Source organism: Vulpes lagopus, chromosome 5 (assembly GCF_018345385.1).
Source record: "Vulpes lagopus strain Blue_001 chromosome 5, ASM1834538v1, whole genome shotgun sequence".
NCBI lineage: Eukaryota > Metazoa > Chordata > Mammalia > Carnivora > Canidae > Vulpes > Vulpes lagopus.
In genome coordinates this window covers 27,105,923-27,120,873 of record NC_054828.1, presented here as the reverse complement: position 1 = coordinate 27,120,873, position 14,951 = coordinate 27,105,923, and the positions used below count along the sequence as shown (strand labels likewise).

Here is a 14,951-nt window from a genome sequence, read left to right as displayed (position 1 = left end):
TGCCATTTCTGAGGTGTCAAATTCATTGGTACATTTTTTAAAAAGATTTATTTATTTATTTAAAAGTTTTTTTTTTTAATTTTTTTATTATTTATTTATGATAGTCATACAGAGAGAGAGAGGCAGAGACACAGGCAGAGGGAGAAGCAGGCTCCATGCACCGAGAGCCCGACGTGGGACTCGATCCCGGGTCTCCAGGATCACGCCCTGGGCCAAAGGCAGGCGCCAAACCGCTGCGCCACCCAGGGATCCCTTATTTATTTATTTATTTATTTATTTATTTATTTATTTATTTATTTATTTATTTATTTATTTATTTATTTATTTATTTATTCATTCATTCATTCATTCAGGAGAGACAGAGAGAGAGAGGCAGAGACACAGGCAGAAGGAGAAGCAGGCTCCATGGAGGGAGCCTGACATGGCACTCGATCCCAGGTCTCCAGGATCATGTCCTGGGCTGAAGGCAGGTGCCAAACTGCTGAGCCAACCAGGCGTCCGTCCCATTGGCACATTTTTAAATTGGATTCTTTTTCTTACTTTTGAGTTTTAAGAGTTAATATATTTTGGAAACAGTTTCTTTATCAGATGACTTTTGCACATGTTTTCTCCCAGTCTGGCGGCTTATTTCACTTTCTAGACTCACTCTCTGTTTCACAGAAGTTTTTAATTTTAATAAAGTTTAGCTTATCTTTCTTTCATGGATCATGCCTTTAGTGTAGTATCTAAAGAGTCAAGACCATCACATTTTCTTCTGTGTTTTGTAGGAGTTTTAGAGTTTTGTATGTTACATTTAGGTCTGTGATTATTCTGAGTTAATTTTTGTTACATGGAAGACCTGTGTTGTGTCAAGATTGTTTTTTTGCATGTGGGTGATACTCAGTTGTTCCAGCACTATTTTTAAATGTTAAACCAACCTTACATCACTAGAATAAACCTACTTGGTCATGATGTATCCCTTTCATATATTGCCAGGTTTGATTTGATAAGTTGTTGCTGATGATTTTTGTGTCCATATTCATGAATGATTTTGCTATATAATTTTCCTTTCCTGTAGTGTCTTTTGTCTGATTTTGATATCAGAGTAATGTTGCCTTGTAAGATGAATTGAGAAATATTTCCTCCTTCATTTTCTGAAAGAGTTTGTGTGTGTGTGTGTGTGTGTGTGTGTGTGTGTGTGTGTGTGTGTATAAATGATAAAATGTTTGGTAGAATTCACCAGGAACCAGATCTGCATAGAATCTCTTTAAACAAGTACAGGTTATTTTAGTTTTTATTTTTCTCTAATTAGTATAGAAATTTGTTTCCAAGAACCAGCTCATTGTTTTTTATCTCCTTGATTTCCAGTGTTAATTTCATCATTTTTCTTTCTTTCTGTTTTAGTTGTCATGTCTTCTTCTAACTTCTTAAGGTAGAATCTTAGATTGTTGATTTCAGATATTTTTTCTTGTCTAATAGAAGCATTTAAGGGTATGTTTTACACACTGTTGAAAGCATTGCTGAGGGGTTCCTGGTGACTCAGTCGGTTAAGCATCCAACTATTGATTTTGACTCAGGTTGTGCTCTCAGGGTCATGGGATTGAGCACCGTATTGGGTTTTGTGCTAAAGGCAGAGTCCATTTGTCCATTTCCCTTTGCTCCTCCCCTCACTTGTGCTTACAAGTGAGCACTCTCTCTATCTCTAGGAATAAATAAAATCTTAAAAAAAAAAAAAAAACACTGCTTAGGTATATTGTGCTTTTATTATCATTTGAATCAAATTATTTCCTGAATATTTTTACTTGATACAGACTTCTAGGTTTAAAATTTTTTTCCTTCTATAAAAAAAATTTTTCCTTCATCATTGCTTTATGGTTTTTATGTCTAGTTGTCTTTGTTTCCCTGTATGTAATATGTCTTCCTTTTGCTTTGATTGCTTTTAAGAAATTTTAAGGGTTCACAATTGAGATTATGTAATAATTTGTTTATCCTACTTTGGTTTGTTTTTCTTAGATCTACGAACTTGTAGTCTTCATCAATTAAAAAAATTTTTGGTTATATTTTTCATAAGTGAGGTTTTCTTTCATCTTTTTTCATATGCTTCAGTTGGGATAGTATTTATTGCTACATCTTCAAGGTCTCCAGTCTTTTGTAACATGTAGTTTGCTATTAAGCTTATCCAGTAAATTTTTATTTCAAATAATATATATATTTTTAGGTCCACAGGTTTCATGTTTTTCCTTTAAAGTCACATATCTTATAATAACTATTTTAAGGACCTCATATGCTAATTACAACATCTTTGTCATTTCTGGGGCTATTTCTGCTTACTAATTTTTCTCCTCTGTAGCATTCAGATTTGGGCAGACTCTTGTGGTTCTAGACTGAGGAAACAGATTTTATTTGTTTTTACTACTAAATAGTTTTTCCTCTCTATACCCATTTATCACACTTGAAAAGTGAAGGAAAATACGTGATTTTTTTAACAGCAAATATAATTTGAGCAATAAAAATTCAGATGGGCTGTTTTCTAAAATAGGATGTAATTATCTTTTATTTTCTATTTTTTTGGTGTATAATTTTCCTGATGATACTTGCTATTATTCTGACTACTAAAGACAGCCATTTTGGAATTCAAAAAAAAATACACTAATAAGTATATTATCCTAAGATAATTCTAGGATCTCATCTTTTGCAAACAAATGACAGCCTTTCATAAATTGGTTTGGAAGCTGATGGGCAGCATGTTACCTCAGAAGTTTCTAATTTAAGAGGGGATGCAGTTAAGCAGGTTATTATACAGGCTTTTTGGTATAATAAAATATTAGTAATTCACACTCTCCTGAATATATTTAATATACATTAGGAATTTTTAGAAGCTTTAACCTTAATTAAATTCCTAAGTGTTTTGAATGTTTTAAAGATGTTTCTCATGAAATTTTTTTTTTTTTCCAGATTGATAGGTTGTATGATTGGAAAAAGAGCCCTGACTCTGATGTGGCTGCTACTTTAAAGAAGCAGAAAAAGAATACAAAAGATGAATTTGAGGAGCGAGCAAAGGCTATTATTGTGGAATTTGCACAGCAGGTAAGAAAACTTTTCCTTCTTGATGAAGAGTCTATATCATAGAATATTTTTACTTTTGTTCTATTGTCCTTATACTAAAGCCAACATTTTCACTAATGTTGGTTCTGTTCCCTTATCAATGCCAAGGAGTGTTCTCCATTCTTTTCCCTATCCCTTTTTCTTTTTAAATTAGCTAATACTTCAAAGATCTGTTTTTATAATCTGACTGTTTATTTTTAAAAATAAAGTTGATTTGAAGAGGTGCCTGGATCACTCAGTCTGTTAAGTGTCTGTCTCTAGTTTTCAGTTCAGGTCAATGATCTCAGGGTTGTGAGATCAAGCCCTGCATCTGGCTTTCTGCTTGAGATATTCTCTCTCTCTCTTTCTCTCTCTCTCTCTCTTTCTCTCTCTCTCTCTCTCTCTCTCTCTCTCTCCCCCCCCCCCCTCTCCCCCCACCCCTCTCCCTCCTTTCCCCCTCTCTTTCCTATTCCCTCTCCCTCTCCCTCCCCCTCCCCCTCCCCTTCCCCTTCTGCCCCTCCCTCCCAATCGATAAAAAGAAAAAGAAAACCTGGAAAGAAATTACTTTTTTTGTGAAAGAACTACATAATATGCATGATCTCTTGAGTGTTTTTGAGGAATTTCAGAAAGACAAGCTACTTGCCTGTCATCTAATCAGTCATACTGTTCTGGATGTTTCCTTCCACAGCTTGGTCTTTTGGAATGATTTTTGCTTTTTATGTTTCTAGGGTTTGAATGCAGCTTTGTTTTATGAGAATAAGGATCCCCGTACTTTTGTGTCCTTGGTACCTACCTCTGCGCATACTGGTGATGGTATGGGAAGTCTGATCTACCTTCTTGTCGAGTTAACTCAGACCATGTTAAGCAAGAGACTTGCACACTGTGAGGAGCTAAGAGCACAGGTTATGGAGGTACTGATGGGTTTTTCAGTTTATTTTCTTTTATTCCTTTAACAGTGAGTTCTTGGGTGGGGATGTCTTCTGCTTTTAGATTCAGTCAGCATAGTATATCATATATCTCATTCCCTTTACACTTATGTCTCTCAGGTTAAGGCTCTACCAGGAATGGGCACCACTATAGATGTGATACTGATCAATGGGCGTTTGAAGGAAGGAGATACAATTATTGTTCCTGGAGTAGAAGGGCCCATTGTAACTCAGATTCGAGGCCTCCTATTACCTCCTCCTATGAAGGAATTAAGGGTGAAGGTAAGCCTAGGTGGTAAATGTTGACACATGGGGACATATACAGTGTAAGTTCTGTTGAGGTCACTTCCTCACTTCAAGAGCTGCCTGGCCTAATACGCCCTCGCTCCTTGTCCTATATTAGGTATCTTCATGCGGAAGGGATCATCCATCAGGGTGGAGATGTATGCATGTTCTTATTTTTCATCTGAGCTTTCCATGAGAACTGAAGTATATTGTTTTGGTTCTACCCTGACTAGTTTTTAAACATTTTTTATGATGAAATAAATACAGAAAACTACACAAAACATAGAAAAGTTCAACAGATTTTTAAAAAGCAGACAAACAGATGAAGAATAGATCATTGCTGACACCCTGGAAGCCTGTGTGCCTCTCATTGGTGTAAGCCACCCCCACACCTTCCTAAAAGTTAACCATGTTTCAATTTTTATGGTAGTAATTAATAGCCTTTAAAAAATAGTTTTTTAATACCTGAGTGTGTGTGCCCCTAAAAATTGTGTATGGACTTCATATAAGTGGGATCATTCTCATTTCCATTGTATCTGGCTGCTTCTAGTCAAAGAACCAAAACAAAACACCTTTAAGATTTACCCATGTTTTTTCATATAGCTATAGGTCATTTTTTTGTGGGATATTCCACTGCATAAATATATCATGGTTGGGACGCCTGGGTGGCTTAGCGGTTAATCGTCTACCTCTGGCTTAGGGCATGATCCTGGAGACCTGGGATCAAGTCCCGCATTGGGCTCCCTGCATGGAGCCTGCTTCTTCCTCTGCCTGTGTCTCTGCTCTCTCTGTGTCTCTCATGAATAAATAAATAAAATCTAAAAAAAAATGTGTATGTATGTATATGTATATATATATTTAAAATCATGGTTTATTTATCTGTCCTCCTGTTGATGGCAACTGTAGGCTATCTCCAGGTTTTAAATTTTTGCTATTACAAACAGTATTGTTGCTACAAACATAATTGTATTATCTCTTGGTGCAATTGTGCAAGATTCTGCAGGGTATATGCCTAGGAGTGAATTGCTGAGTCCTGACTTATGCTCAGCTCCAGTTTTACTGGATAAGGCCACACTGTTGTCCACAGTGAGTCCAACAAGTTACACTTTCACCTGCAGTATATTAGAGTTTTCATTATTTCACTTCTGTCAGCTCTTTGATGCTGTCAGATTTTTAAATGTTCAAATCTGGTAGCTCGTTGTTTCATTTGGTACTTGCCTGATTGAAATATGGTTGGGCATTTTGTATGTTTATTAACCATTGAAGTTCATTCCTTTGTGAAATGTCTCTGTGCTCCAGCATTGTCTGACTTGATTAATTAGGGAATAGTCTGTATAGTCAGGAGACTAGTTTGTTAGTGGCTTGTATGCATCACAGCATCTTCTCCTACTCTGTGACTTGTCTTTTCACCTTTTCTATGGTATCTTAAGAAACAGAAATCTTTCATTTTAGTGTGAATTTATCAATCTTTTGTGTTTATTGCTTTGTGTCTAAGAAAAATTTCCCTACCCCATGATCCTAAAAATATTATCTCACATCATCTCCTACTGCCAGCCACTTTGCAAATAAATGTGGTAACACATGTTTTGATCTCTACAGAACCAGTATGAAAAGCATAAAGAAGTAGAAGCAGCTCAGGGGGTAAAGATTCTTGGAAAAGACCTAGAGAAGACATTGGCTGGTTTACCCCTCCTGGTGGCTTATAAAGAAGATGAAATCCCAGTTCTTAAAGTAAGTTACTTAAAAATTTTTTTCCCCTCTAGAGTTATTGGAGGTCCTGCTGGTGTGTCCGCAGGACACATCCTAGTAATGATGGATGAAGTGGGCACCTTTGTCTTTGTGAAGCTTTACCTGGAGGCTCATAGCAAATAGTTGATGCTTTTAGATTACTTCAGTTTGCACAGTCCTGTGAATTAACATAAGTAATATTTATATACACTAGAATTCTAAAATATACACTTTATTTATTTATTTATTTATTTATTTATTTATTTATTTATTTATTTTTTATATACACTTTATTTAAATAAAAAATGAATCTAAGACCAGAAGTAGTTCATGTTTTTAGATGTCAGAATACGCAGACAAAACTCAAAATATTACAAGGAAGTAGGAGTCGTTTTAAAGCTTGTGTATGTGTCTGTAGGAGTAGATGCCCACTGGAGTCTAGTATAGTTTCCCAAAAGGAAACTTTGAGTTGATATACTCACTTGCCAAAGAGAAGATGGCTCTCTGTTCCTAGCATATTAGCTTATCTTGTGTCCTGGCAGCATCAAGTCACCACCATCAGGGAATCAGTCCACCTTAGGGCCAGTGAGAAGAGGGCCAGCCTTCCTCTGCAGCCAGTCCCAGCTGTGGCATGGACTTCTGCATCCTTCATGGCTTGGATGTGACTGTCCTTATTCCTAGGGAAAATCTCTTCGTCTCTAAAGGAGCAGTGACAGAGGAAGAGGATGCTGAGGCATTTCAGGAAAGACACTCAAGCAGACTCTGTGGGCTTCCATAACACATTATATTGATAAAGTGCTTTTAACTTTGAAAAGATTATTTTTGTTTCATTCTGCTCACCTAGTCTACCTTATTTGTGAAGCACAGCAGAAGCTCAATAGATCTCAGTACTAGGAAGTGTAAGACAAAGGTGAAGTGTGGGACACAGCTCAGATTTGGCCCCCGAATCGCTGCCTCTTTTCTAGCACAGGTTCTGCTACGTCTTACTTTTTCTTAGCTTTGGTTTCCTATTTTCAGGTGGATACTTAATTTAAAAAAACAGAAATGTGGGCAGCCTGAGTGGCTCAGCAGTTTAGCGCCACCTTGGGCCCAAGGCGTGATTCTGGAGACCTGGGATCGAGTCCCATGTCGGGCTCCCTGCATGGAGCCTGCTTCTCCCTCTGCCTGTGTCTCTGCCTCTCTCTCTCTCTCCAATGAATAAATAAATAAAATCTTAAAAAAAAAAAAAAAAAGAAATGCAGCTTAATTCTAAGGCATTGCTGATAGAGATGCATTCACAACCTTGTCAAATTTAATTTCTTTTCAAGGATGAGTTGATCCATGAGTTAAAGCAGACGCTAAATGCTATCAAGTTGGAAGAAAAAGGAGTCTATGTTCAAGCATCTACACTGGGATCTTTGGAAGCTCTACTTGAATTTCTAAAAACATCAGAAGTGCCCGTAAGTATTTCTACCTGACTCTATAGGAGTCTGTGGTAGTTGTGGTTGGTGGTTCTGTTTCTTTTACCGGACACAGGCATTTAAGCTCAGAAATTCCCTTTCTACAGTATGCAGGAATTAACATTGGTCCAGTCCATAAAAAAGATGTTATGAAGGCTTCAGTGATGCTAGAACATGATCCCCAGTAAGTAATTTCTCTTCTGCTGTGAAGGCTTTCATATTACTTGTTGTCTTCAAACAGTCCTTCGTGACATACTCTGTGTTTCACCAAATGCTCTTTATTGTGTTTGAACCTTTCAGGTATGCAGTAATTTTGGCCTTTGATGTGAGAATTGAACGGGATGCACAAGAAATGGCTGATAGTTTAGGAGTTAGAATTTTTAGTGCAGAAATTATTTATCATTTATTTGATGCCTTTACGAAATATAGACAAGACTACAAGAAACAGAAACAAGAAGAATTTAAGTAAGTTGGTGATTTTACTTACTTTGGGTCTTTGGCAATGAAATGGTTAAGAATTACCAAATGCAGGCTGCTTCCACTATCCTGAAAGAGCATTCCTGTGAAACCTTCCATAAGCCAAAATGGCATGAAGGGAGGAAGCAATTACCATTAATTCATATGGGAAATTTTTGAACACTCCTAGGCTCAAACTATAATCTCTCTCATGCTTTTCTGCTATCTTAGGACACATCTTGATAGCAGATTTAAAAAAAAAAAAATTGAGGTGAAGGCCAATTGCTCATAGACAGACACAGCTCCGGCAGCATGATAGTGAGATGCTGAGTGTGGTCCCTGGGAACAAGCTCAGCGGGGCCACTCTTTGGGGTGCCCGCTGACTCTTAATGGCTCACTGTAAAACAAATGCTAAATGTTTTTGCTTTTTGCCTTTTTTCATAAAAGCAAAATTCTCCTCAGAGGTTAGAGAAAGCAGGTACTAATGTAGGTCTTTTGTAAAAGCAAGGTGGCAATAGGCAAACTTCAGACCCGTGGGGGACATCTGTGCAAGAAAGGTACGTGGACAGTAGAAGCGCATGGCATTTGCTCAAACAGAAGAGGCTGCATCCTGATGGAATGTATTAAAAACCATAAATTCTGCCCATCTGAGGCATTCCAGCAGTGTGTTAACAAAGCTCTGTAGCCTTTTAGTTTTTAATTTTCAAATTGGCAGACCTGGGTCTCATCAATTGGTGAGTAGTTGCTAAAATCCTCTTGTTTGGAGTTCCTTAACTGGTATTACACAGGAAGGAAGGAACAATATGAGAATGTGGAAGGTGAGGGACTGAAATGAAGGGAAGTATTCTATTGGAAGAGAGCTTGCTTCTCCAGCTGACCTCACAGCTTGCCCCATGTAACATGGTGGCTCACTGCAGGTGCTGGACAAGTCAGCAGTGACCCTGACCAGGTCCCCCCCCCCCCCCCTTCCTCTTGCAGCTCAGGGGATACAAGTAGTGAACACATGAGAAGTAGGGTAAGTGCCAAAGAGCGGAAGAGGAAAACCCTAATTCAGGGAAGAGACGTGACCAGCAGTGTGGCAGGGGGCAGCAGCTCAGCTCTGTAGGTCTCCCCTTCAAATAGAGACCTGGAGGGAATGAAGTGAGCTGTTCAGGCAGCAGGGCAGCCCTTGGGGGCAGCCACGTTGAGAATGATGGGGAGCAGTAGGAGATGGGGTCAGAGAGGTTGGTGGGACTCTGGCCCTTAGGGAGGATCTCAGCGAGTCCATGAAGGCCCTTGTTGAGCTCCCAGTGTTCCAGGTAAGACAGAGGGTGGCTCAATTTGGGCTACATATTTAAAGTAGAATTGCCAGGTGAGTGTTAGGAGATTGAGATATGCTCACTTGAAATCATGAAACTGGGACACCTGGGTGGCTCAGCGGTTGAGCGTTTGCCTTCAGCTCGGGGTGTGATCCTAGAGTACCAGGATAGAGTCCCACATCGGGCTTCCTGCATGGGGCCTGCTTCTCCCTCTGCCTCTCTTTGGGTGTATCTCATGAATAAATAAAATCTTAAAAAAAAAAATCATGAAACTGGAAACAAAAAGACTTGGTTAGAGAAGACTGCTAGACACTGAAAGTATACTGAGCACATGCTTGCTAATAAGCAGGAAAATAGTGGCCTTTTGGATCACCTGATTGGGGGACATGGTATGGAGAGAGTGGCTGTTGTTCGATGTCTGTGGTCCCCAGGATACTGCCTGTGGGTTCCATCAAGGTTCTAAACTCCCATCTAAATTTAGGGGCAGGGCTCAGTGCTCCAGGGAGGCAGCTTTTTTAAGACTTGGGAAGCAACAGCATGGAGGGAGGGAAGGGAAGAAGATGGTGAGGGGATGAAGCATTCCAGGCAGGTGGCCTGGACCAGAACAGACACTACTGACCACTGTCAGCAGCGTCTTTCTTGCTCCTCTGGCACCCCCTGGGGGGTATTGCTTTTATCCAACAGAAGCCTCATACTTACTTGTATTTGTTTTTAATGTTTAAGTGGTTTGGTCAGCTTCAAAATTTTTGGGTTTTCTTTTTTCCTTTTAGGCATATAGCAGTATTTCCCTGCAAGATGAAAATCCTCCCCCAGTATATTTTTAATTCTCGAGACCCAATAGTGATGGGAGTGACTGTGGAAGCAGGTCAGGTGAAACAGGGGACACCCATGTGCGTCCCTAGCAAAAATGTAAGTTCTGGTTGTACTTTGAAAACAAGTATGGTCTCTTAAATGAGTAAAATGGGGAGTCCAGGATTGGCGACAAAGCACAGCTTGTCGCCGTCTGTTTTATACCTCAGTACAAGTGCCACTGTTGATTCCTAGCACCAAGTATTATTGCTTCAGCAAATGAAAGTTGCAAGGTACTGTGAATTATTGCCCTTGTAAAAAATGTTTTAAAGTTTCAAGCCTGGAGAAAAGTTTATAGAATAACCAACACTCACTCATTCCTTCCCTTGAGATTAGCGTCATACCTAAGAAAAATTGAGTTAATGTCCTATAGTTTATAGTTCTCACATTTCCCCAGTTGTCCCAAATGTCTTTCTAATGCCACCTGCCCATCTGGCCCCAGATCCCTTCAAGGGGCTTTGCTTTTGGTTATTACAGGTTTTAGTCCCAGTAGAAACAGCCCCTCCCATCCTTTCTGTAGAGTCCAGTTGTTTTGCAGATTATTTCTCAACTTGGATTTGTCTGATGGTTTCCTCCTCACTAGACAGAAGTTATAGTTGTTGGAACAGATACTGTATGCGCAGGTGTTCCCAAGCACCTCCTGCCCTGTCACACAGGATTTCTTATTGTGGCGATGCCATCTTCCTTTCCTGGGGAAGGTGCTGTTGCCTCAGCACTGCCAATAGAAACACATCTGTCTCCCTTTGTAATTACTAAGTAATCTCTGGGGCACTTTGAGTACCTGTGAATATCCTGTTTCAACAGTCTGTATCCTGGTAGATTTAGTGATTGGTAATCCTTGCCTAAGGCAGTTATACAATGTTTGTAACATTGTGATCCCCACCCTCCACCCCCACCCCCACCCCCAACTTTTCATTAGGTACCTTATACACAGTCACTTTTTAAAAATAAAATTTGAAAAATATAAAATTTGATGTTACCATCCAATACCAGTATTTTTGAAACCCCAGTTCTCCATTCTGGTCAGCGGGAGCCCATTCAAGCTGGTTACTTCAGCACTTAACACACAGCACGTGGAGCATCTTCTTCCTTTATGGTGCTGCTGTTCTGGGCTCATCTAGTACTTTCACTGCCTCACACCTGGTTCCTTTAGTGGGAAATGGCACTTAGAAGTCATCTGAGCACTAGGACTTACTTCCAGGAGCCGTTGCTTTTATACCATTTCAGTGAACTAAGGACATTTGCTTGCAGCAATTATTTGTGGCTTTTGCCACATCAAAGCCCTTGGTTTCACTCTTACTCTCCTTTATCTCTTCACAAGGCAGGCAGTGGAGTGGTTTTCTCCTGCATGGTCACTAAGCTCAGACCACTCAACAACTTTGATCCTCTAACAGCCTGTGGGACCCCATGTGATGTGTCCCTGGCTGCCACCCTGACGTAATCCTCAATCCCCTTGCTCACCATACCGCCCACTCCAAGCTCATTTCTAATTGAGAAGTGTTGTGCCTGCCATTCTCTCGCAATATGGCACCTGTAGTGTGAAAGGATAGGCAGTAGTAGTAAGCCACACTGGACTGACAGGGCACTTCCCAGGTTATCTAAAGCACATGATCTTCACAGCCATCTTGTGAAGGCCAGGGGGGATGTGGTGGTGTCATTGCCTAGTTTCCCAGTGAGAAAACTGCAGTGATGAGTGCTAGAGAAGGTCACAGAGCCAGGGCTTTTAAACTGGCTCTTTTGCTCCAGTTTTTATTTCAGCTGTCCAGTTGCAGTGCCTGTGACTGGCAGGATTCCTCTGCTTACACTGCAGTTCTTATTTTACAGTTTGTTGACATTGGAATAGTAACAAGTATTGAAATAAACCATAAACAAGTGGATGTCGCAAAAAAAGGACAAGAAGTCTGTGTCAAAATAGAACCTATCCCTGGTGAATCTCCCAAAATGTATGGAAGACATTTTGAAGCTACAGACATTCTTGTCAGTAAGGTAAGTGTCTCCCTCAAAGTGGCCCATTTTAGGAAAGGGGTGGGGAAGGGGGGGTCAACTCTTCTCTGGCTACCTTTATGCACTAGCTCTTAGGGCTGGAAGTTTGGACCTGTGCACTCTGAGAGGATTAGCTGCTTCTCAGGGCAGGGGCAGGTCTGTGAGGGGGCCCTGGCTTTGTTGAGGAAGGGGCCTCCTCAGTCCACTATTCCAAATAGGCAGACGAGCACTGCACTTATCTTAGCTAAGGTTTCTTTTTAATGGGCAGTATCTGGTGACAGGCCCCGTGCTTGTCCTCGGCATGTAACGGTTACCCTGTTCCTGACCCTGTCTGTGCCTCGGGCTTGCAGATCAGCCGGCAGTCCATCGATGCCCTCAAAGACTGGTTCAGAGATGAGATGCAGAAGAGTGACTGGCAGCTTATTGTGGAGCTGAAGAAAGTATTTGAAATCATCTAATTTTTCCACATGGGGCAGGAAATTGGAATAAATGCAATATTATGTTGTAAAATCACCAAGAAAAACAAGACGGATGTATCTGGACACTGATGAACTTAAGTATGGAAGGAAAAAAATAGGTGTATAAAATGTTTTCCATGAGAAACCAAGAAACTTACACTGGTTTGACAGTGGTCGATTACATGTCCCCACAGTTCCAACGTGCCTGTTCACCTGCCCCCTCCTTTCCCGACCCTTCTCTACTGGCTGCTGTTTTAAAGTTTGCCCTAACCCAAATTTGGATTTTTATTACAGATCTAAAGCTCTTTCAATTTTATACTGATTAAATCAGTACTGCAGTATTTGATTAACCAAGCTTCTGCAGATTTTGTGATTTATGGGACTTTTTTGATGTAAGAAATACTTCTTTATTTATGCATATCCCTTCCCACGGTGATTTTTTTTTTCCAGCATTCTTCTGCCGTATGCCCTTAGGAATTTTTTAAAATAGAAAATTAGGCACTCTGATATCTCTTTATCTGCTTTGTGTGAAACCATGGTGTAAAGCGTAGCTGGCTGCTATTTACTGCTTGTATAGTCCTGAGAGTCCACTGTAATCAGCACAATTCTGAACTACCAATAAAGAAAACAGACATCCACCAGTGAGCTGTTAGGCTTCCATGCTAGCATAGCTTCTCTCCACGAGTCATCAGCTTTGGTGTGTAATACCTTGTGTGCCAGCACACGTCAGTGTTAGAATTTTTGTACATCAGTCTTGGTCTAATTTGTCCTAGAAAATCCTATCATGCGTACGTTCCCTGATGGGGCAGTCAGTAGGGAGCTGATGGACTGTTGGGGCTTGCTTAGTGCTCCTAAGCTGTTGCGGAGACATCATGATTTGTTGATAGCAGTAATTGGATTTAGCTAGTTTTCCCGAAGAGTGTGGCAAGTCCACATGAAATTTTCCCCACGGCAAGGAATCTGTTAGTGGGGGATGAATTTTGGTCACAGATCTCTCATATTGGACTACCTATGTATAGCACAGTGCTAAGGGCAGTGTGGGGTGTTTTGAAGAAAATGTCCCCACGTATTCACTGGCACAGGATTATAAATTATATTTTTCAAGTATTATGGTATAGCATAGTCTAGAAAATCTGTACCATTCTTCACTACTACTGAAGCTTCTCCAGGGATAGTAGAAGCAGAGATGAGACCGCTCAAACATCTGTGGGACATCTTTTTCCCAGGAAAAGCTTATTATTCAATTATGTGTGTGTTCTAATTTAAAATGTGTAAATCCCTCCACTTAGAAGAAGTAAAGAAGATTTTCTTAACATGCTCCTGTGTTCATGCTTGGGGACAAGAGTGATAAGATTATTTAGAGGCTTTACCCGGAACAAGTAGAATCCCAGTCTGGGACCTCTCAGGAATTTCAAAGCTTAGTACGGAGCCTGTAAGAATGGTCTGCTTGTAGGTTTCCTCAGCCTTTAAATAGAATTAACAGTGCAGGATTTGCTTCCTAAAGGATTCACAAAAAGGAGCCTGTACAAAATATACATACAGTTCTTTATTAAACAACTGTAAACACTTCACTGTAAAAATCCATAAAACTTTATAAACAAACATTTTGTAAATAGAATCTATACTACAGTAAAAGAATTAACACAATTATTTACATGCAATACTGACAAATTTGGCACTTATTGAAAAGAAATGTACAAAACACTTGCTTAAAAACAAAATTTTAAAATTATAAAAACTCCAAGCATTACTATCATGCACTTTGCAAATACCTCACAAGCACTTATGGCACAGCTAGCAGAGAGCACCAGGCTCCCTGGTGATATTTATGTAACTTTTAATGTGCTTCCATAAGTTTGTTGTAAAACCACCTGAACGTTGTCAAGAATAAAGTCAAATGCCATGTTCCAAACCGATTCCACCGACTGCTGCATCAACCTAAAAGGTGGGTTAAGAAAAGACATCAGGTAAGATGATGGACTCCTCCTCCCACAAGAATCAGCTGAACATAAATCATCAGGGTTTTAATGTTTTTATATAAGAACCAACTTTGGCCAAATCCCTAGAATGCTCAAAAGTACCTACTATGGTTTTAAGCCATATAAATCTCGAGGGGAACAATCTTTTGCTTGTATTATGGCATTTCTTTGGGATTCAAAACATAGAGTATCCCCTTTTCACTAACTCTAAAGAGTACAGTTAGCAGCTTGCCCAGAAGTGTAAAAGCTACTCTGCTTCCCCTTGAGTACCTGTGTGAGATGCCTGATTTTCTTGTTCTGATAAAAATATCGAATAATTACCTTTTCATGTATTTTATAACTAGGTCCAGTTTTTCCAAATCTTTTTCCTCTATTAGATCAGTACAATATTTCACAACTTGCAGAATGTCTTCTTCCATTGGATCTAGAGAGGGGGAAAAACTTCAAATAAGGACCAGCCTCCTTTTAAAGACAGCTAGCTGCAGGC

The 14,951-nt window shown here is 39.8% G+C and overlaps 2 protein-coding genes across 12 annotated transcripts in view; one reads left to right on the top strand and one right to left on the bottom strand.

Moving 5' to 3' along the window:
- Positions 1–14,397, top strand: part of EIF5B (eukaryotic translation initiation factor 5B) — a 99,255-nt gene extending 84,858 nt beyond the window's left edge. For both annotated transcript variants that reach the window (XM_041756215.1, XM_041756214.1), the window contains exons 15-24: positions 2,935–3,066; positions 3,792–3,974; positions 4,110–4,271; positions 5,874–6,005; positions 7,310–7,441; positions 7,549–7,625; positions 7,742–7,906; positions 9,966–10,104; positions 11,869–12,030; positions 12,378–14,397. In XM_041756215.1, the coding sequence (XP_041612149.1) occupies positions 2,935–3,066; positions 3,792–3,974; positions 4,110–4,271; positions 5,874–6,005; positions 7,310–7,441; positions 7,549–7,625; positions 7,742–7,906; positions 9,966–10,104; positions 11,869–12,030; positions 12,378–12,485 (1,392 nt within the window). In that variant the 3' untranslated portion in view covers positions 12,486–14,397. The remainder of the gene's footprint in view (positions 1–2,934; positions 3,067–3,791; positions 3,975–4,109; positions 4,272–5,873; positions 6,006–7,309; positions 7,442–7,548; positions 7,626–7,741; positions 7,907–9,965; positions 10,105–11,868; positions 12,031–12,377) is intronic.
- REV1 (REV1 DNA directed polymerase) overlaps positions 14,282–14,951 on the bottom strand; it is a 96,401-nt gene continuing 95,731 nt past the window's right edge. For all 10 annotated transcript variants that reach the window (XM_041756203.1, XM_041756204.1, XM_041756205.1 and 7 more), the window contains 2 exons: positions 14,786–14,888; positions 14,282–14,423 (listed from right to left, as the gene is read on the bottom strand). In XM_041756203.1, the coding sequence (XP_041612137.1) occupies positions 14,312–14,423; positions 14,786–14,888 (215 nt within the window). In that variant the 3' untranslated portion in view covers positions 14,282–14,311. The remainder of the gene's footprint in view (positions 14,424–14,785; positions 14,889–14,951) is intronic.